The sequence below is a fragment of the Coregonus clupeaformis genome, chromosome 19 (assembly GCF_020615455.1).
Source record: "Coregonus clupeaformis isolate EN_2021a chromosome 19, ASM2061545v1, whole genome shotgun sequence".
NCBI lineage: Eukaryota > Metazoa > Chordata > Actinopteri > Salmoniformes > Salmonidae > Coregonus > Coregonus clupeaformis.
In genome coordinates, this window is record NC_059210.1 from 9,232,974 (window position 1) to 9,253,984 (window position 21,011).

General features: G+C 49.1%; 1 protein-coding gene across 1 annotated transcript in view; it reads right to left on the reverse strand.

Moving 5' to 3' along the window:
• LOC121531605 (cyclin-dependent kinase 17) overlaps positions 1 to 21,011 on the reverse strand; it is a 58,403-nt gene that overhangs the window by 15,024 nt on the left and 22,368 nt on the right. Inside the window, exons 2-4 of the mRNA XM_041836901.2 lie at positions 11,310 to 11,458; positions 9,374 to 9,547; positions 8,877 to 9,010 (exon numbers count right to left, since the gene is read on the reverse strand). Of these exons, the coding sequence (XP_041692835.1) occupies positions 8,877 to 9,010; positions 9,374 to 9,547; positions 11,310 to 11,436 (435 nt within the window). The 5' untranslated portion in view covers positions 11,437 to 11,458. The remainder of the gene's footprint in view (positions 1 to 8,876; positions 9,011 to 9,373; positions 9,548 to 11,309; positions 11,459 to 21,011) is intronic.

Sequence of the window (21,011 nt, forward strand, 5' to 3'; positions counted from 1 at the left end):
AACATCTCCCTCTGCAACTGGATCCTGGACTTCCTGACAGGCCGCCCCCCAGGTGATAAGGGTAGGCAACAACACGTCTGCTACGCTAATCCTCAACACTGGGGCCCCTCAGGGGTGCGTGCTTAGTCCCCACCTGTACTCCCTGTTCACCTACGACTGTGTGGCCAAACTTGACTCCAACACCATCATTAAGTTTGCTGACGACACAACAGTGGTAGGCCTGATCACTGACAATGATGAGACAGCCTATAGGGAGGAGGTCAGAGACCTGGCAGTGTGGTGCCAGGACAACAACCTCTCCCTCAATGTGAGCAAGATAAAGGAGCTGATCGTGGACTACAGGAAAAGGCTGGCCGAACAGGCGCCATTAACATTGACGGGGCTGTAGTGGAGCGGGTCGAGAGTTTCAAGTTCCTTGGTGTCCACATCACCAATGAACTATCATGGTCCGAACACACCAAGACAGTCGTGAAGAGGGCACGACAACACCTTTTCCCCCTCAGGAGACTGAAAAGATTTGTCATGGGTCCCCAGATCCTCAAAAAGTTCTACAGCTGCACCATCAAAAGCATCCTGACCGGTTGCATCACCGCCTGGTATGGCAACTGCTCGGCATCTGACCGTAAGGCGCTACAGAGGGTAGTGCGTACGGACCAATACATCACTGGGGCCAAGCTTCCTGCCATCCAGGACCTATATACAAGGCGGTGTCAGAGACTCCAGTCACCCAAGTCATAGACTATTTTCTCTGCTAGCGGTACCGGAGCGCCAAGTCTAGTACCAAAAGGCTCCTTAACAGCTTCTACCCCAAGCCAGAAGACTGCTGAACAATTAATCAAATGACCACCTGGGCTATTTACATTGACCCCCCCCCCTTTGTTTTTACACTGCTGCTACCCGCTGTCTATTACAGTGGGGGAAAAAAGTATTTAGTCAGCCACCAATTGTGCAAGTTCTCCCACTTAAAAAGATGAGAGAGGCCTGTAATGTTCATCATAGGTACACGTCAACTATGACAGCCAAATGAGAAAAGAAACTCCAGAAAATCACATTGTAGGATTTTTGCAAATTATGGTGGAAAATAAGTATTTGGTCAACAAAAGTTTCTCAATACTTTGTCATTGCCAACAAAGGGTATATAACACAGGTCAAACGTTTTCTGTCTTCACAAGGTTTTCACACACTGTTGCTGGTATTTTGGCCCATTCCTCCATGCAGATCACCTCTAGAGCAGTGATGTTTTGGGGCTGTCGCTGGGCAACACAGACTTTCAACTCCCTCCAAAGATTTTCTATGGGGTTGAGATCTGGAGACTGGCTAGGCCACTCCAGGACCTTGAAATGCTTCTTACGAAGCCACTCCTTCATTGCCCGGGCGGTGTGTTTGCGATCATTGTCATGCTGAAAGACCCAGCCACGTTTCATCTTCAATGCCCTTGCTGATGGAAGGAGGTTTTCACTCAAAATCTCACGATACATGGCCCCATTCATTCTTTCCTTTACACGGATCAGTCGTCCTGGTCCCTTTGCAGAAAAACAGCCCCAAAGCATGATGTTTCCACCCCCATGCTTCACAGTAGGTATGGTGTTCTTTGGATGCAACTCTGCATTCTTTGTCCTCCAAACACGACGAGTTGAGTTTTTACCAAAAAGTTCTATTTTGATTACATCTGACCATATGACATTCTCCCAATCCTCTTCTGGATCATCCAAATGCACTCTAGCAAACTTCAGACAGGCCTGGACATGTACTGGCTTAAGCAGGGGGACACGTCTGGCACTGCAGGATTTGAGTCCCTGGCGGTGTAGTGTGTTACTGATGGTAGGCTTTGTTACTTTGGTCCCAGCTCTCTGCAGGTCATTCACTATGTCCCCCCGTGTGGTTCTGGGATTTTTGCTCACCGTTCTTGTGATCATTTTGACCCCACGGGGTGAGATCTTGCGTGGAGCCCCAGATCGAGGGAGATTATCAGTGGTCTTATATGTCTTCCATTTCCTAATAATTGCTCCCACAGTTGATTTCTTCAAACCAAGCTGCTTACCTATTGCAGATTCAGTCTTCCCAGCCTGGTGCAGGTCTACAATTTTGTTTCTGGTGTCCTTTGATCTTGGCCATAGTGGTCTTGGCCATAGTGGAGTTTGGAGTGTGACTGTTTGAGGTTGTGGACAGGTGTCTTTTATACTGATAACAAGTTCAAACAGGTGCCATTAATACAGGTAACGAGTGGAGGACAGAGGAGCCTCTTAAAGAAGAAGTTACAGGTCTGTGAGAGCCAGAAATCTTGCTTGTTTTATAGGTGACCAAATACTTATTTTCCACCATAATTTGCAAATAAATTCATTAAAAATCCTACAATGTGATTTTCTGGATTTTATTTTCTCAATTTGTCTGTCATCGTTGATGTGTACCTATGATGAAAATTACAGGCCTCTCTCATCTTTTTAAGTGGGAGAACTTGCACAATTGGTGGCTGACTAAATACTTTTTCCCCCCACTGTATCTATGTATAGTCACTTTACCCCTACCTACATGTACAAATTACCTCAACTAACCTGTACCCCCGCACATTGACTCGGTACCGGTACCCCCTGTATATAGCCTCGTTATTGTTATTTTATTGTGTTACTTTTGATTCTTTTTTACTTTAGTTTATTTGGCAAATATTTTCTTAACTCTTTCTTGAACTGCATTGTTGGTTAAGGGCTTGTAAGTAAGGTCTACACCTGTTGTATTCGGAGCATGTGACAAATAAAGTTTGATTTGATTTGAAAGACCCCAGGCTCCAGGAGTGCCGGTGAAAGGCCCCAGGCTCCAGGAGTGCCGGTGAAAGGCCCCAGGCTCCAGGAGTGCCGGTGAAAGGCCCCAGGCTCCAGGAGTGCCAGTGAAAGGCCCCAGGCTCAGGCAGCGCAGCAGTGTATACTGTATTGATAGTTCTTGATGGAGCAGTGGGACAGAAAAGCTCCTGTGTGGAGCTCCTTCCCTCTCCCTGTGTGGAGCTCCTGTGTGGAGCTCCTTCCCTCTCCCTGTGTGGAGCTCCTTCCCTCTCCCTGTGTGGAGCTCCTGTGTGGAGCTCCTTCCCTCTCCCTGTGTGGAGCTCCTTCCCTCTCCCTGTGTGGAGCTCCTTCCCTCTCCCTGTGTGGAGCTCCTGTGTGGAGCTCCTTCCCTCTCCCTGTGTGGAGCTCCTTCCCTCTCCCTGTGTGGAGCTCCTTCCCTCTCCCTGTGTGGAGCTCCTGTGTGGAGCTCCTTCCCTCTCCCTGTGTGGAGCTCCTGTGTGGAGCTCCTTCCCTCTCCCTGTGTGGAGCTCCTGTGTGGAGCTCCTTCCCTCTCCCTGTGTGGAGCTCCTGTGTGGAGCTCCTTCCCTGTCCCTGTGTGGAGCTCCTGTGTGGAGCTCCTTCCCTCTCCCTGTGTGCTAAAGGCAATGTGTCAATACTCACCAGGCATGTGATGGGATGTGTTGTGGTGCTCTGGGCTGAAGCTGTGCTGCCTGGAGGGAGTCAAACAGCTCATTCCAAAACACACAAAGCAGGACTCTGTAGGGAGTGGCTCTAAACAGGAGCTAGCTAATTGTGGATTGCCTATAGGAGGCAGTGTGGGGAGAGCTATCTAGCTAGCAGAGTCAGACGGAGGGAGGGAGAAATAAAGAGGGTGAATGAAAAGAGAGAGAAGAAAAAGAGAGAGAAGAAAAAGAGAGAGAAGAAAAAGAGAGAGAAGAAAAAGAGAGAGAAGAAAAAGAGAGAGAAGAAAAAGAGCGAGGAGGAGAGGAAGAGGTGGTGTTGCTTGTGGGGTTTCCATGTTCCTGTGTACCCCCCCCCCGAAATAAGCTGCTTAACGTTTTTTGGTTTGGTTTTTTTAATCCGGCCTAAGCACTTGGCCTGCGTCCCAACTGACACATTATTCCCAACTGTCACCCTAGTTCAAAAGTAGCACACTACATAGGGAACATGGTGCCATTTGGGACGCAACCTTGGTCTTTTGAACGCAGAGACAGGAGCCCTGGCAAATCCCCAGAGGGTCTGTGGTCAAAACAACCAATAAACACAGTTGGAGTGGACCTCTGTTGTCCAATCAGATGTTCCCCCTCTGCCTTCTCCCTGGTGATGGCTCAGCAGGTCGTAAAGAACATACAATGCGTTTCCCTGTCAGAGAGTTTAACCACTGCGCTGCACAACCAGACTCAAACCTCTGTAAGGCATAAAGTACATTCACAGATAATACTCTGTCTGTATCGTCATACTGTTTGATGTTTTGATATAAAATCTTAATATGTACAGTACCAGTCAAAAGTTTGGACACACCTACTCATTCAAGGGTTTTTCTTTATTTTTTTACTATTTTCTACATTGTAAAATGATAGTGAAGACATCAAAACTATGAAATAACACATATGGAGTCATGTAGTAACCAAAAAAGTGTTAAACCATTTTTTTTTTTTTATATTTGAGATTCTTCAAATATCCACCCTTTGCCTTCATGACAGCTTTGCACACTCTTGGCATTCTCTCTACCAGCTTCACCTGGAATGCTTTTCCAACAGTCTTGAAGGAGTTCCCACATATGCACTTCTTGGCTGCTTTTCCTTCACTCTGCGGTCCGACTCATCCCAAACCATCTCAATTGGGTTGACGTCATGGGATTGTGGAGGCCAGCTCATCTGATGCAGTACTCCATCACACTCCTTCTTGGTCAAATAGCCCTTACACAGCCTGGAGATGTGTTGGGTCATTGTCCTGTTGAAAGACAAATGATAGTCCCACCAGATGGGATGGCGTATCGCTGCAGAATGCTGTGGTAGCCATGCTGGTTCAGTGTGCCTTGAATTCTAAATAAATCACTGACAGTGTCACCAGCAAAGCACCCCCACACCATCACACCTCCTCCTCGTCTCACAAAGACACGGCGGTTGGAACCAAACATCAGAAATGTGGACTTGTCAGACCAAAGGACACGTTTCCACCGGTCTAATGTCCATTGCTCGTGTTTCTTGGCCCAAGCAAGTCTCTTCTTCTTATTGGTGTCCTTTAGTAGTGGTTTCTTTGCAGCAATTCGACCATGAAGGCCTGATTCACGCAGTCTCCTTTGAACAGTTGATGTTGAGATGTGTCTGTTACTTGAACTCTGAAGCATTTATTTGGGCTGCAATTTCTGAGGCTGGTAACTCTAATGAACTTATCCTCTGCAGCAGAGGTAACTCTGGGTCTTCCATTCCTGTGGCGGTCCTCATGAGAGCCAGTTTAATCATAGCGCTTGATGGTTTTTGCCACTGCACTTGAAGAAACTTTAAAAGTTTTCCATATTGACTGACCTTCATGTCTTAAAGTAATGATGGACTGTTGTTTCTCTTTGCTTATTTGAGCTGTTCTTGCCATAATATGGACTTGGTCTTTTACCAAATAGGGCTATCTTCTGTATACTACCCCTACCTTGTCACAACACAACTGATTGGCTCAAACGCATTAAGAAGGAAAGAAATTCCACAAATTAACGTTTTACAAGGCACACCTGTTATTTGAAATGCATGCCAGGTGACTATCTCATGAAGCTGGTTGAGAGAATGCCAAGCGTGTGCAAAGCTGTCATCAAGGCAAAGGGTGGCTATTTGAAGAATCTCAAATATAACATATTTTGATTTGTTTAACATATTTTTTGGTTACTACATGTTATTTCATAGTTTTGATGTCTTCACTATTATTCTACAATGTAAAAAATAAAGAAAAACCCTTAAATGAGTAGGTGTGTCCAAACTTTTGACTGGTACTGTATAAAAGTTCAAACAAGAAAATGCTCTGTCAATATGTACAGTAAGGGACACGCAGTAGGTTTCTACCAGACTCAAACCTTTCTGTATGCATATAGTACATCAATAGAAGTGTTCTGTGTCAATATGCAACAGTATGAAAGCAAATGCACCATGTGGTTTTACGTCATCAGGTTTTTGATGTTGTGAATGCCAATGGTGAAGAAAAAAAAACACCCATCGATTTTTCTCTTCTGTTTTGTTGTTTCCAAGGCAGGCCTCGTTGCTGGAAAACCACCAATCCCTTTTCCTAGCGAACATCACTCATCATATGCACTTTACAGTTTAATGACTTCCAAAGATTTACAGTAGTAAGATTTAGATTCCGGATACTAGTTTGATGATAAACAACGTTGCTGGTGGGTCTTGTCTGGTCTGTCACACACACTATTAGCTTGATGAGTCATATGAGGACATGCTGGTGGTGTGACACATGGTCAGATTACCTACGTGTTAAGTTTACATACAGGTTACATTTACGTACGTGTCAAATTGACGTACGTGCTAAGATTACGTACGTGCTAAGATTACGTACAGTTGAAGTCGGAAGGTTACATACACCTTAGCCAAATACATTTAAACTCAGTTTTTCACAATTCCTGACATTTAATCCTAGTAAATATTCCCTGTCTTAGGTCAGTTAGGATCACCACTTTATTTTAAGAATGTGAAATGTCAGAATAATAGTAGAGAGAATGATTTATTTCAGCTTTTATTTCTTTCTTCACATTCCCAGTGGGTCAGAAGTTTACACACACTCAATTAGTATTTGGTAGCATTGCCTTTAAATTGTTTAACTTGGGTCAAACGTTTTGGGTAGCCTTCCACAAGTTTCCCACAATAAGTTGGGTGAATTTTGGCCCATTCCTCCTGACAGAGCTGGTGTAACTGAGTCAGGTTTGTAGGCCTCCTTGCTCGCACACGCTTTTTCAATTCTGGCCACAAATTTTCTATAGGATTGAGATCAGGGCTTTGTGATGGCCACTCCAATACCTTTACTTTGTTGTCCTTAAGCCATTTTGCTACAACATTGGAAGTATGCTTGGGGTCATTGTCCATTTGGAAGACCCATTTGCGACCAAGCGTTAACTTCCTGACTGATGTCTTGAGATGTTGCTTCAATATATCCACATAATTTTCCTTCCTCATGATGCCGTCTATTTTGTGAAGTGCACCAGTCCCTCCTGCAGCAAAGCACCCCCACAGCATGATGCTGCCACCCCCGTGCTTCACGGTTGGGATGGTGTTCTTCGGCTTGCAAGCATCCCCCTTTTTCCTCCAAACATAACGATAGTCATTGGTCTGATGAAACTGAGGACATTTCTCCAAAAAGTCAGATCTTTGTCCCCATGTGCAGTTGCAAACCGTAGTCTGGCTTTTTTATGGCGGTTGTGGAGCAGTGGCTTCTTCCTTGCTGAGCGGCCTTTCAGATTATGTCGATATAGGGCTCGTTTTACTGTGGATATAGATACTTTTGTACCTGTTTCCTCCAGCATCTTCACCAGGTCCTTTGCTGTTGTTCTGGGATTGATTTGCACTTTTCGCACCAAAGTACGTTCATCTCTAGGAGACAGAACGCGTCTCCTTCCTGAGCGGTATGACGGCTGCGTGGTCCCATGGTATTTATACTTGCGTACTATTGTTTTTACAGATGAACGTGGTACCTTCAGGCGTTTGGAAATTGCTCCCAAGGATGAACCAGACTTGTGGAGGTCTACAAAACATTTTTCTGAGGTCTTGGCTGATTTCTTTTGATTTTCCCATGATGTCAAGCAAAGAGGCACTGAGTTTGAAGGTAGGCCTTGAAATACATCCACAGGTACACCTCCAATTGACTCAAATGATGTAAATTAGCCTATCAGAAGCTTCTAAAGACATGACATCATTTTCTGGAATTTTCCAAGCTGTTTAAAGGCACATTCAACATAGTGTATGTAAACTTCTGACCCACTGGAATTGTGATACAGTGAATTATAAGTGAAATAATCTGTCTGTAAACAATTGTTGGAAAGATTACTTGTGTCATGCACAAAGTAGATGTCCTAACCGACTTGCCAAAACGATAGTTTGTTAACAAGAAATTTGTGGAGTGGTAGGAAAAACAAGTTTTAATGACTCCAACCTAAGTGTATGTAAACTTCCGACTTCAACTGTATGTGCTAAGATTCCGTGGGCAGCCGAGGACGTGTTAGACTGTTTGGGTTCATCCACCCAAGCCAGGAGACCACACAGAGTAACTTATTCATACTGTCAAACACACCACTCACTTCCTAAGGGAAATATACACTCACCGTCCAGTTTATTAGGTACACCCAGCTAGTACCGCGTCAGACCCCTCTTTGCCTCCAGAACAGCCTGAATTCGTCTCTTTGTGGATTGCCTATTATTCTTGCCATTCTCCTTCGACCAATCAACCAATCCTTCTCATCAACGAGCTGTTTTCGCCCACAGGACTGCTGCTAACTGGATGTGTTCTTGTTTGTCGCACCATTCTCGGGAAACTCTAGACACTGTAGTGCGTGAAAAGCCCAGGAGGGTGGCCGTTTCTGAGATACTGGATGCGGCGCGCTTGGCACCGACAATCAAACCACGCTCAAAGTCACTTAGGTCACTTGTTTTTCCCTTTTCTAGTAACCGAATGCCTCGATGCCTGTCTGCTTTATATAGCAAGCCACGGCCACGTGACTCACTGTCTGTAGGAGCGATCCGTTTTCACGAACGGGTGGTATACCTAATAAACTGTCCGGTGAATGTATACTACCAAGGGTACGAGAGGTGAGAGATCGTGAGTCACTCATGTAGGACAGTGGAACGGAAATCTATTTGTTACATGGCAAAACTCATTCCTACTTGGTTTAATAAAAAATGATTTCCCCCCCTAAACTTCCATTGTCCTCCAAAAGAAGTTGAATGCCTCTAACAAACACCCCTTCCTATCCTCCTCCACCCCTTCCTATCCTCCTCCACCCCTTCCTATCCTCCTCCACCCCTTCCTATCCTCCTCCACCCCTGAGTGGGCGGTGAAGGGATGAAGGGATGACAGATGGATGGATGAAGGTGGGAGACGGTGGGCTAGACGTACCTCTGCAGAGATGCGTCGGTTGCCCCTGTTCCTCAGACACACCCCTGTGGGGGACTGAACCTCGTCTGAGCTCGTCCCTGATGCCTGGTCACTCTCTCCGTCAGAGCCCATCTTCATATTCTCATGGACGATGTCTAAGAGAGAGGGAGAGAGATGAGAGATAGGAGAGGAGAGCGAGAGAGAGAGAGAGATGAGCCATTTTTACAGGATGAGGTCAATATGGCAAAAAATGCACGCCCTGACAAGGACGACTGTATAATCAGTACTTGATAAGAGCAGGGGCCCCATAAACGTATGAGTGAATGTTATTATTTCCATCAACTCAACGTCATCCACTGCTGCTGCTGCTGGGAACTATAGCAGCAACCACTCCCTGGTCAGTTTCCACTGTCCTACCCGCTCTCCTGGCTCAACTGACACTCTGTGTGTGTGTGTGTGTGTGTGTGTCCATGCCTGTGTGTGTGTGTGTCCATGCCTGTGTGTGTGTGTTGTCTCACCGAGGCGGCTGCCGTTGCGTTGCATGGCCACCAGAGACCCTAGCCCTCCTCCTCCTATGACACTCTGGGGTCTCCGTAGTGGGGGCTTCTTGAAGGAACTAGTGTACTGGTGCAGGAAGGAGTGAACACTGTGGGCCGAGGGTGGAAGACCATGACCGTTATGCACCATGGTCCCTGGGGGGGGGTAGGAAGAGAGAACTGTGTGAATCATCAATACAGGACTACCTTAACCTGTATTGTTTAGCATAGACGGAACCAGGAGGTTTCCCCGAACCAAGTAACCTGACCAGGGAAAACCCAAGGCCTAAAACTAGGCATATTGTCAGGATATGCAAGGTCTTTAGGTATTATTAGGCCTTGTGTCTGGACAGATAAAGATAAGAATACATGAATACAGAGAGAGAGAGGGATATTGAGAACATTAACAATAGGATTAAGATCAAAGATGGAGGAAGAACATTAAATCAGAGAGAAAACACAGTCTGTCAAAACAACAGATGACCAAACACACTCCCTCCTACACCGTTACTTGATAACACACACACACACACACACACACACACCACATCTCTTATTCCACTACTACTGCTGTGTTGTAGTGTTATATAAAATCAGATCAAGACTATGATATTAGGACTCCTCCCCATCACACCATCTCTCCTCATCTATCTGACCACTCCGTTCGGTCTCCTCAACTTCTATTGGAACACGCAGCAGACTGCCACAACACAATCCCCTCCGCACAGAACACACAGGCACAAGCACGTCAATCATCCTCCTCCACACAACTTCATTATCACACACACCTAATCTGTCCCTAATCATGAGCAGGGAACAGTCAGGGCAGATCTGGAGTTAAAAGCTCTTTAAAAGCCCAGAAAAAAAACATGGGATGAGATGATTGAGTGAATAGCAACATCCTCTGTTGGAGAAAAGGAGAGGGGAGCTGGCTAAAAGGAGAGAAGAAGAGAGGGAAGGAGGGAAGAGAGGGAAGGAGAGGGGAGCTGGGTTAAAGGAGAGAAGAAGAGAGGGAAGGAGAGAAGAGAGGGAAGGAGAGAAGAGAGGGAAGCTGGGTTAAAGGAGAGAAGAGAGGGAAGGAGAGGGAAGCTGGGTTAAAGGAGAGAAGAGAGGGAAGCTGGGTTAAAGGAGCGAAGAGAGGGAAGGAGAGGGAAGCTGGGTTAAAGGAGAGAAGAAGAGAGGGAAGGAGAGAAGAGAGGGAAGCTGGGTTAAAGGAGCGAAGAGAGGGAAGGAGAGGGAAGCTGGGTTAAAGGAGAGAAGAAGAGAGGGAAGGAGAGAAGAGAGGGAAGCTGGGTTAAAGGAGCGAAGAGAGGGAAGGAGAGGGAAGCTGGGTTAAAGGAGAGAAGAGAGGGAAGGAGAGAGAGAGAAGCTGGGTTAAAGGAGAGAAGAGAGGGGAGCTGTTGAAGAAAAGTAGAGGGGAGCTGGGAAGCTGGGGAAAACATTGATAAAGCCTGGTGATGTAAAGAGCGAGCGAGAGAGACAGAGAACAGAGAAGGAGGAGAGAAATGTGCTTCAAGATGCTCAGCTGCTTTCACAGAGTCCTCTAAGTCACTGTGGCAATGTCATGGAAACTCTAGAACGTTCGAGACCCTGAGAAGCCAGCACCATAGCAACACCATGGCAGCCAACGACAACACCAGACACCAGACTATCCCTGGAAGGCTTAATATCAGCTGAGAGATCATTAACTAGCTATGTCACACTATCTTTGTTTTGACGCCTCACAGGCTACATACAACCGTCTAGCCCCTAACTTGGAGGAATAATAATGAGTAGTGAGTGGTATCATAGTAGTGAGTAGTATCATAGTAGTGAGTAGTATCAAACAGAAACAGTGACTCACGTTACATCCACATAACCACACATTCATTCATCCATTCACACACTCTGTCCATCACAAACACACACCACCCCTCACCGCTGTCCTTGATGCCATTCTCCTCTGTAGTCATCTGTTCAGCCAGTTCAGACAGAGACTCATCGATGGTCTGACTCCCTCGCAGAGTCTGGGACAGCCTCCTCCTAAACTTCTTCATCTTCTCCATGGAGCTCTCTGGCAGGGGAGGTCTGGGGAGAGGAGAGAGGAGGGAACAGTCAGTAAGGTCTGGGGTGAGGAGAGGAGGGGACAATCAGTAAGGTCTGGGGAGAGGAGAGGAGGGGACAATCAGTAATGTCTGGGGAGAGGAGAGGAGGGGACAATCAGTAAGGTCTGGGGAGAGGAGAGGAGGGGACAGTCAGTAAGGTCTGGGGAGAGGAGAGGAGGGGACAGTCAGTAAGGTCTGGGGAGAGGAGAGGAGGAGAGGGGAGGGGACAGTCAGTAATGTCTGGGGAGAGGAGAGAGGAGGGGAGAGTCAGTAAGGTCTGGGGAGAGGAGAGGAGGGGACGGTCAGTAAGGTCTGGGGAGAGGAGAGGAGGGGACAATCAGTAAGGTCTGGGGAGAGGAGAGGAGGGGACAGTCAGTAAGGTCTGGGGAGAGGAGAGGAGGAGAGGGGACAGTCAGTAAGGTCTGGGGAGAGGAGAGGAGGAGAGGGGACAGTCAGTAAGGTCTGGGGAGAGGAGAGAGGAGGGGACAGTCAGTAAGGTCTGGGGAGAGGAGAGTAGGAGACAGTCAGTAAGGTCTGGGGAGAGGAGAGGAGGGGACAGTCAGTAAGGTCTGGGGAGAGGAGAGGAGGGGACAGTCAGTAAGGTCTGGGGAGAGAAGAGGAGGGGACAGTCAGTAATGTCTGGGGAGAGGAGAGGAGGGGACAATCAGTAAGGTCTGGGGAGAGGAGAGGAGGGGACAGTCAGTAAGGTCTGGGGAGAGGAGAGGAGGGGACAGTCAGTAAGGTCTGGGGAGAGGAGAGGAGGAGAGGGGAGGGGACAGTCAGTAAGGTCTGGGGAGAGGAGAGAGGAGGGGAGAGTCAGTAAGGTCTGGGGAGAGGAGAGGAGGGGACGGTCAGTAAGGTCTGGGGAGAGGAGAGGAGGGGACAATCAGTAAGGTCTGGGGAGAGGAGAGGAGGGGACAGTCAGTAAGGTCTGGGGAGAGGAGAGGAGGAGAGGGGACAGTCAGTAAGGTCTGGGAGAGGAGAGGAGGAGAGGGGACAGTCAGTAAGGTCTGGGGAGAGGAGAGAGGAGGGGACAGTCAGTAAGGTCTGGGGAGAGGAGAGTAGGAGACAGTCAGTAAGGTCTGGGGAGAGGAGAGGAGGGGACAGTCAGTAAGGTCTGGGGAGAGGAGAGGAGGGGACAGTCAGTAAGGTCTGGGGAGAGAAGAGGAGGGGACAGTCAGTAAGGTCTGGGGAGACGAGAGGAGGGGACAGTCAGTAAGGTCTGGGGAGAGGAGAGGAGGGGACAGTCAGTAAGGTCTGGGGAGAGGAGAGATGGGGAGGGGACAGTCAGTAAGGACTGGGGAGAGGAGAGTAGGGGACAGTCAGTAAGGTCTGGGGAGAGGAGGGGACAGTCAGTAAGGTCTGGGGAGAGGAGAGTAGGAGACAGTCAGTAAGGTCTGGGGAGAGGAGAGTAGGGGACAGTCAATAAGGTCTGGGGAGACGAGAGGAGGGGACAGTCAGTAAGGTCTGGGGAGAGGAGGGGACAGTCAGTAAGGTCTGGGGAGAGGAGAGTAGGAGACAGTCAATAAGGTCTGGGGAGACGAGAGGAGGGGACAGTCAGTAAGGTCTGGGGAGACGAGAGGAGGGGAAAGTCAGTAAAGTCTGGAAAGACGAGAGAAGGGGACAGTCAGTAAGGTCTGGGAGACGAGAGGAGGGGACAGTCAGTAAGGTCTGGGGAGAGGAGAGATGGGGAGGGGACAGTCAGTAAGGTCTGGGAAGAGGAGAGTAGGAGACAGTCAGTAAGGTCTGGAGAGAGGAGAGAGGAGGGGACAGTCAGTAAGGTCTGGGGAGAGGAGAGAGGAGGGGACAGTCAGTAAGGTCTGGAGAGAGGAGAGAGGAGGGGACAGTCAGTAAGGTATGGGGAGAGGAGAGAGGAGGGGACAGTCAGTAAGGTCTGGGGAGAGGAGAGGAGGGGACAGTCAGTAAGGTCTGGGGAGAGGAGAGGAGGGGACAGTCAGTAAGGTCTGGGGAGAGGAGAGGAGGGGACAGTCAGTAATGTCTGGGGAGAGGAGAGAGGAGGGGACAGTCAGTAAGGTCTGGGGAGAGGAGAGGAGGGGACAGTCAGTAAGGTCTGGGGAGAGGAGAAGACAGTCAGTAAGGTCTGGGGAGAGGACAGTCAGTAAGGTCTGGGGAGAGGAGAGGAGGGGACAGTCAGTAATGTCTGGGGAGAGGAGAGGACCGTCAGTAAGGTCTGGGGAGAGGAGAGTAGGGGACAGTCAGTAAGGTCTGGGGAGAGGAGAGGAGGGGAGGGGACAGTCAGTAAGGTCTGGGGAGAGGAGAGTCAGTAAGGTCTGGGGAGAGGAGAGGAGGGGACAGTCAGTAAGGTCTGGGGAGAGGAGAGGAGGGGACAGTCAGTAAGGTCTGGGGAGAGGAGCGGGAGGACAGTCAGTATGGTCTGGGGAGAGGAGAGGAGACAGTCAGTAAGATCTGGGGAGAGGACAGTCAGTAAGGTCTGGGGAGAGGAGAGGAGGGGACAGTCAGTAATGTCTGGGGAGAGGAGAGAGGAGGGGACAGTCAGTAAGGTCTGGGGAGAGGAGAGGAGGGGACAGTCAGTAAGGTCTAGGGAGAGGAGAGGAGGGGACAGTCAGTAAGGTCTGGGGAGAGGAGAGGACCGTCAGTAAGGTCTGGGGAGAGGAGAGTAGGGGACAGTCAGTAAGGACTGGGGAGAGGAGAGGAGGGGAGGGGACAGTCAGTAAGGTCTGGGGAGAGGAGAGTCAGTAAGGTCTGGGGAGAGGTGGGGAGGGGACAGTCAGTAAGGTCTGGGGAGAGGAGAGGAGGGGACAGTCAGTAAGGTCTGGGGAGAGGAGCGGGAGGACAGTCAGTATGGTCTGGGGAGAGGAGAGGAGGAGACAGTCAGTAAGGTCTGGGGAGAGGACAGTCAGTAAGGTCTGGGGAGAGGAGAGAGGAGAGGACAGTCAGTATGGTCTGGGGAGAGGAGAGAGGAGAGGACAGTCAGTAAGGTCTGGGGAGAGGAGAGGAGGAGACAGTCAGTAAGGTCTGGGGAGAGGAGAGAGGAGGGGACAGTCAGTAAGGTCTGGGGAGAGGAGAGGAGGGGACAGTCAGTAAGGTCTGGGGAGAGGACAGTCAGTAAGGTCTGGGGAGAGGAGAGGAGGGGACAGTCAGTAAGGTCTGGGGAGAGGATAGGAGGGGACCGTCAGTAAGGTCTGGGGAGAGGAGAGTAGGGGACAGTCAGTAAGGTCTGGGGAGAGGAGAGGAGGAGAGGGGAGGGGACAGTCAGTAAGGTCTGGGGAAAGGAGAGGAGGGGAGGGGACAGTCAGTAAGGCCTGGGGAGAGGAGAGTCAGTAAGGTCTGGGGAGAGGAGAGGAGGGGACAGTCAGTAAGGTCTGGGGAGAGGAGAGGAGGGGACAGTCAGTAAGGTCTGGGGAGACGAGAGGAGGGGACAGTCAGTAAGGACTGGGGAGAGGAGAGGAGGGGACAGTCAGTAAGGACTGGGGAGAGGAGGGGACAGTCAGTAAGGTCTGGAGAGAGGAGAGGAGGGGACAGTCAGTAAGGTCTGGGGAGAGGAGAGGAGGGGACAGTCAGTAAGGACTGGGGAGAGGAGGAGAGAGGAGAGGACAGTCAGTAAGGCCTGGGGAGAGGAGGAGAGAGGAGAGGACAGTCAGTAAGGTCTGGTGAGAGGAGAGGAGGAGACAGTCAGTAAGGTCTGGGGAGAGGAGAGGAGGGGACAGTCAGTAAGGTCTGGGGAGAGGAGCGGAAGGACAGTCAGTAAGGTCTGGGGAGAGGAGAGGAGGGGACAGTCAGTAAGGGGAGAGAGGAGAGGACAGTCAGTAAGGTCTGGGGAGAGGAGAGAGGAGAGGACAGTCAGTAAGGTCTGGGGAGAGGAGAGAGGAGAGGACAGTCAGTAAGGTCTGGGGAGAGGAGAAGACAGTCAGTAAGGTCTGGGGAGAGGACAGTCAGTAAGGTCTGGGGAGAGGTGAGGAGGGGACAGTCAGTAAGGTCTGGGGAGAGGAGGGGACAGTCAGTAAGGTCTGGGGAGAGGAGAGAGGAGAGGACAGTCAGTAAGGTCTGGGGAGAGGAGGGGACAGTCAGTAAGGTCTGGGGAGAGGAGAGAGGAGGGGACAGTCAGTAAGGTCTGGGGAGAGGAGAGGACAGTCAGTAAGGTCTGGGGAGAGAGGAGGGGACAGTCAGTAAGGTCTGGGGAGAGGAGAGTAGGGGACAGTCAGTAAGGTCTGGGGAGAGGAGAGGAGGGGACAGTCATTAAGGTCTGGGGAGAGGAGAGGAGGGGACAGTCAGTAAGGTCTGGGGAGAGGAGAGAGGAGGGGACAGTCAGTAAGTTCTGGGGAGAGGAGAGGAGGGGACAGTCAGTAAGGGGAGAGAGGAGAGGACAGTCAGTAAGGTCTGGGGAGAGGAGAGAGGAGAGGAAAGTCAGTAAGGTCTGGGGAGAGGAGAGAGGAGAGGACAGTCAGTAAGGTCTGGGGAGAGGAGAGGAGGAAACAGTCAGTAAGGTCTGGGGAGAGGAGAGGAGAGGAGGGGACAGTCAGTAAGGACTGGGGAGGGGAGAGGAGGAAACAGTCAGTAAGGTTGGGAGAGGAGAGAGGAGAGGACAGTCAGTAAGGTCTGGGGAGAGGAGAGGAGGAAACAGTCAGTAAGGTCTCGGGAGAGGAAAGGAGGGGACAGTCAGTATGGACTGGGGAGGGGAGAGGAGGACACAGTCAATAAGGTCTGGGGAAAGGAGAGGAGGGGACAGTCAGTAAGGTCTGGGGAGAGGGGAGAGTCATCCGAGAGAAATGGATACTGTTAAATGTTCTCAGTTTATTTTATTGTGGAACATTACAGCAGAAAATAACAGATCAGTGAAGAAAAGCTACTGAGGACACACCCTGAAATAAAGAAGGCTGATAAAGACTGATAATGCTGTACATATGGTGGGGAGTTCTTCCTGACCTACGGTGGGGAGTTCTTCCTGACCTACGGTGGGGAGTTCTTCCTGACCTACGGTGGGGAGTTCTTCCTGACCTACGGTGGGGAGTTCTTCCTGACCTACGGTGGGGAGTTCTTCCTGACCTACGGTGGGGAGTTCTTCCTGACCTACGGTGGGGAGTTCTTCCTGACCTACGGTGGGGAGTTCTTCCTGACCTACGGTGGGGAGTTCTTCCTGACCTACGTGGGGAGTTCTTCCTGACCTACGTGGGGAGTTCTTCCTGACCTACGGTGGGGAGTTCTTCCTGACCTTCAAATGTATGTTTTTGCGCGATATTCCAAATGTCTGTATCGCAAGAATCAAGGTTTTGTTGTGCGTTTATGTCCTCTTGTACTCAATGTTGTATTTTTGGTCTCGTCTCCTTCGTTTCCCCATTTACACCAGAGATCTGTATATAATGACGAGATGCACGTCTCCGCCCTGACAATGGGAGTCGTTGTTTTTATAAGGAATTGGCAACTCGTTCTCATTCTGAGAAATAAGGTAGGCCACTTGATTTCAACATCTGAACAAAGTGGACAGGCTAGCATGCTGAATCACCCATAAGTTAGGCCATATCGCCCAGCCCTAGCAGGACTCAACCTGTTCTGGGCACTTCCCTAATAACCAACACTGCTTTCAAAGAGTTCACAAGGAATACAAGCATCAAACACCTCAAGCTACCACATCTATAGTAAAATGGGTTTATGAGAAATAACATTTTAGTCATTTAGCAGACGCTCTTATCCAGAGCGACTTACAGTTAGTGAGTGCATACATTTTCATACTGGCCCCCCGTGGGAATCGAACCCACAACCCTGGCGTTGCAAGCGCCATGCTCTACCAACTGAGCTACACGGGACAACCATCAAACACCTCAAGAACCTCAAGCTAAATATCCAAGTAATCCCACATCTATTGTGAAATGTAGACATTGCATTGATACAAGATTTATAGCTACTGACTGGAGCGAACAGTAAATGAATACATTTGACTGGAGTTATTGACGGCAGTGTCCGACCCATCCCGTCCGTGTCCCCGTAGCTTGGCACTTTGGTCTAGTCTGAAGCCCTGGAGCGTTGGATGTGATCCCAGTGTCTCCCTGCTCCCATGAGTAAGTAGGCCGAGCAGAGGACTGAGCTCCAGATACACTGGGCTACGGCCAGAGAAGTAGTCCCATTCAGCACGCGCTAATTAGGATTTGTTGCCATGGCAACACACTGCTTTCCCTCCCCCCATATGTCTAAATGCAAAGCCCCCGGCAGGAGACTAAAATGATATTCTGTTCCGTCTTCTTCCATCAAACACCTTACAGTACACACTAACCATGATTTCCCCACGTGGACAAACTCAGATGGCATCCCAGCAGCTGTATGCAAAATTGTATTTACCACATTAGTTTGCCTGGCATGGAGGACAGTGAGGATTGGAGGGGGTAGGGAAAAGACTAAGAGAAGCAAGAGGAAGGGGGAGGAGGGAGAGGATGTGAGGAGGGAGAGGCTGTGAGGAGGGAGATACTGTGAGGAGGGAGAGGATGTGAGGAGGGAGAGGATGTGAGGAGGGAGAGGATGTGAGGAGGGAGAGACTGTGAGGAGGGAGAGGCTGTGAGGAGGGAGAGGATGAGAGGAGGGAGAGGATGTGAGGAGGGAGATACTGTGAGGAGGGAGAGGATGTGAGGAGGGAGAGGCTGTGAGAGGCTGTGAGGAGGGAGAGGCTGTGAGAGGCTGTGAGGAGGGAGAGGCTGTGAGGAGGGAGAGGATGTGAGGAGGGAGATACTGTGAGGAGGGAGAGGCTGTGAGGAGGGAGAGGATGTGAGGAGGGAGAGGATGTGAGGAAGGAGAGGCTGTGAGGAGGGAGAGGCTGTGAGGAGGGAGAGGATGTGAGGAGGGAGAGGCTGTGAGGAGGGAGAGGATGTGAGGAGGGAGATGCTGTGAGGAGGGAGATACTGTGAGGAGGGAGATACTGTGAGGAGGGAGATACTGTGAGGAGGGAGAGGATGTGAGGAGGGAGAGGCTGTGAGGAGGGAGAGGATGTGAGGAGGGAGATGCTGTGAGGAGGGAGAGGATGTTAGGAGGGAGAGGCTGTGAGAGGCTGTGAGGAGGGAGAGGATGTGAGGAGGGAGAGGCTGTGAGGAGGGAGAGGATGTGAGGAGGGAGAGGCTGTGAGGAGGGAGAGGCTGTGAGGAGGGAGAGGCTGTGAGGAGGGAGAGGATGTGAGGAGGGAGATGCTGTGAGGAGGGAGAGGATGTTAGGAGGGAGAGGCTGTGAGAGGCTGTGAGGAGGGAGAGGATGTGAGGAGGGAGAGTCTGTGAGGAGGGAGAGGATGTGAGGAGGGAGAGGCTGTGAGAAGGGAGTAGAAGTAGGTTGAGGAGAAGCTGCTCAATAAAAGGCGTCAGCATGCTTCAGTTCGGCTGGCGGCTAGCCGAAGTTGGCTAAGCGAACTGAACGAGTGGTTCTCATACTCCCTTAAAAGACTTCGCTTGAAAAATGAGAAGAAAGCGGCAATAGTATTGTTTGTCCATTTTGAGACGCCGTAGCCAGCAAACGCTTCCTCAAAATAGTCCGAATTAATCGAAGATAACTCAATAAATCTGTCATTAATTGACGTTTTTGCTGGAGATCTTAGTCGAGTAATTTTACATCTAACTAAGATGTTTGTTGCAATATTTCTCTATAAAATAATGTGCATGAAAACAACTTTACTGAAGAATCCCTACTGTTGACCAATCACAGACGAAGGGGCGTAGACTTCGGCTATCGACTTCGGCTTGCCTCAAGAAAAAAAATGTGTGTGCCCGAACAACCCGAAAAAACCCTCACCGAAGTCCAAAATTAACAAAATGTCATCATACATATACACACTGAACTAAAATATAAACGAAACATGCAACAATTTAAAATATTTTACTGAGTTACAGTTCATATAAGGAAATCAGTCAATTGAAATAAATTAATTAGGCCCTAATCTATAGATTTTACATGACTAGGCAGGGGCACAGCCATGGGTGGGTCTGGTAGGGCATAGGGCCCACCCACTTAACGCCTCTCCCCCCGATGATCCAGCAGGTCTGCGGTTGTGAGGCCGGTTGGACGTACTGCCAAATTCTCTAAAACAACGTTGGATGCGGCTTATGGTAGAGAAATTAACTTTAAATTATCTGGCAACAGCTCTGGTGGACATTCCTGCAGTCAGCATGCCAATTGCACGCTCCCTCAAAACTTGAGACATCTGTGGCATTGTGTTGTGTGACAAAATGGCACATTTTAGGGTGGCCTTTTATTGTCCACGGTACAAGGTGCACCTGTGTAATGAATAATGATCATGCTGTTTAATCAGCTTCTTGATATGCCACACCTGTCAGGTGGATGGAATCTCTTGGCAAAGGAGAAATTCTCACTAACAGTGACGTAAACAAATTGTGCATACAATTTGAGAGAAATAAGCTTTTTGTGCATATGGAACATTTCTGGGATCTTTTATTTCAGCTCATGAAACATGGGACCAATATATATATCAGACACACACACAGAACAATATACAGTGGGGAAAAAAAGTATTTAGTCAGCCACCAATTGTGCAAGTTCTCCCACTTAAAAAGATGAGAGAGGCCTGTAATTTTCATCATAGGTACACGTCAACTATGACAGACAAATTGAGATTTTTTTTCTCCAGAAAATCACATTGTAGGATTTTTAATGAATTTATTTGCAAATTATGGTGGAAAATAAGTATTTGGTCACCTACAAACAAGCAAGATTTCTGGCTCTCACAGACCTGTAACTTCTTCTTTAAGAGGCTCCTCTGTCCTCCACTCGTTACCTGTATTAATGGCAACTGTTTGAACTTGTTATCAGTATAAAAGACACCTGTCCACAACCTCAAACAGTCACACTCCAAACTCCACTATGGCCAAGACCAAAGAGCTGTCAAAGGACACCAGAAACAAAATTGTAGATCTGCACCAGGCTGGGAAGACTGAATCTGCAATAGGTATGCAGCTTGGTTTGAAGAAATCAACTGTGGGAGCAATTATTAGGAAATGGAAGACATACAAGACCACTGATAATCTCCCTCGATCTGGGGCTCCACGCAAGATCTTACCCTGTGGGGTCAAAATGATCACAAGAACGGTGAGCAAAAATCCCAGAACCACACGGGGGGACCTAGTGAATGACCTGCAGAGAGCTGGGACCAAAGTAACAAAGCCTACCATCAGTAACACACTACGCCGCCAGGGACTCAAATCCTGCAGTGCCAGACGTGTCCCCCTGCTTAAGCCAGTACATGTCCAGGCCCGTCTGAAGTTTGCTAGAGTGCATTTGGATGATCCAGAAGAGGATTGGGAGAATGTCATATGGTCAGATGAAACCAAAATAGAACATTTTGGTAAAAACTCAACTCGTCGTGTTTGGAGGACAAAGAATGCTGAGTTGCATCCAAAGAACACCATACCTACTGTGAAGCATGGGGGTGGAAACATCATGCTTTGGGGCTGTTTTTCTGCAAAGGGACCAGGACGACTGATCCGTGTAAAGGAAAGAATGAATGGGGCCATGTATCGTGAGATTTTGAGTGAAAACCTCCTTCCATCAGCAAGGGCATTGAAGATGAAACG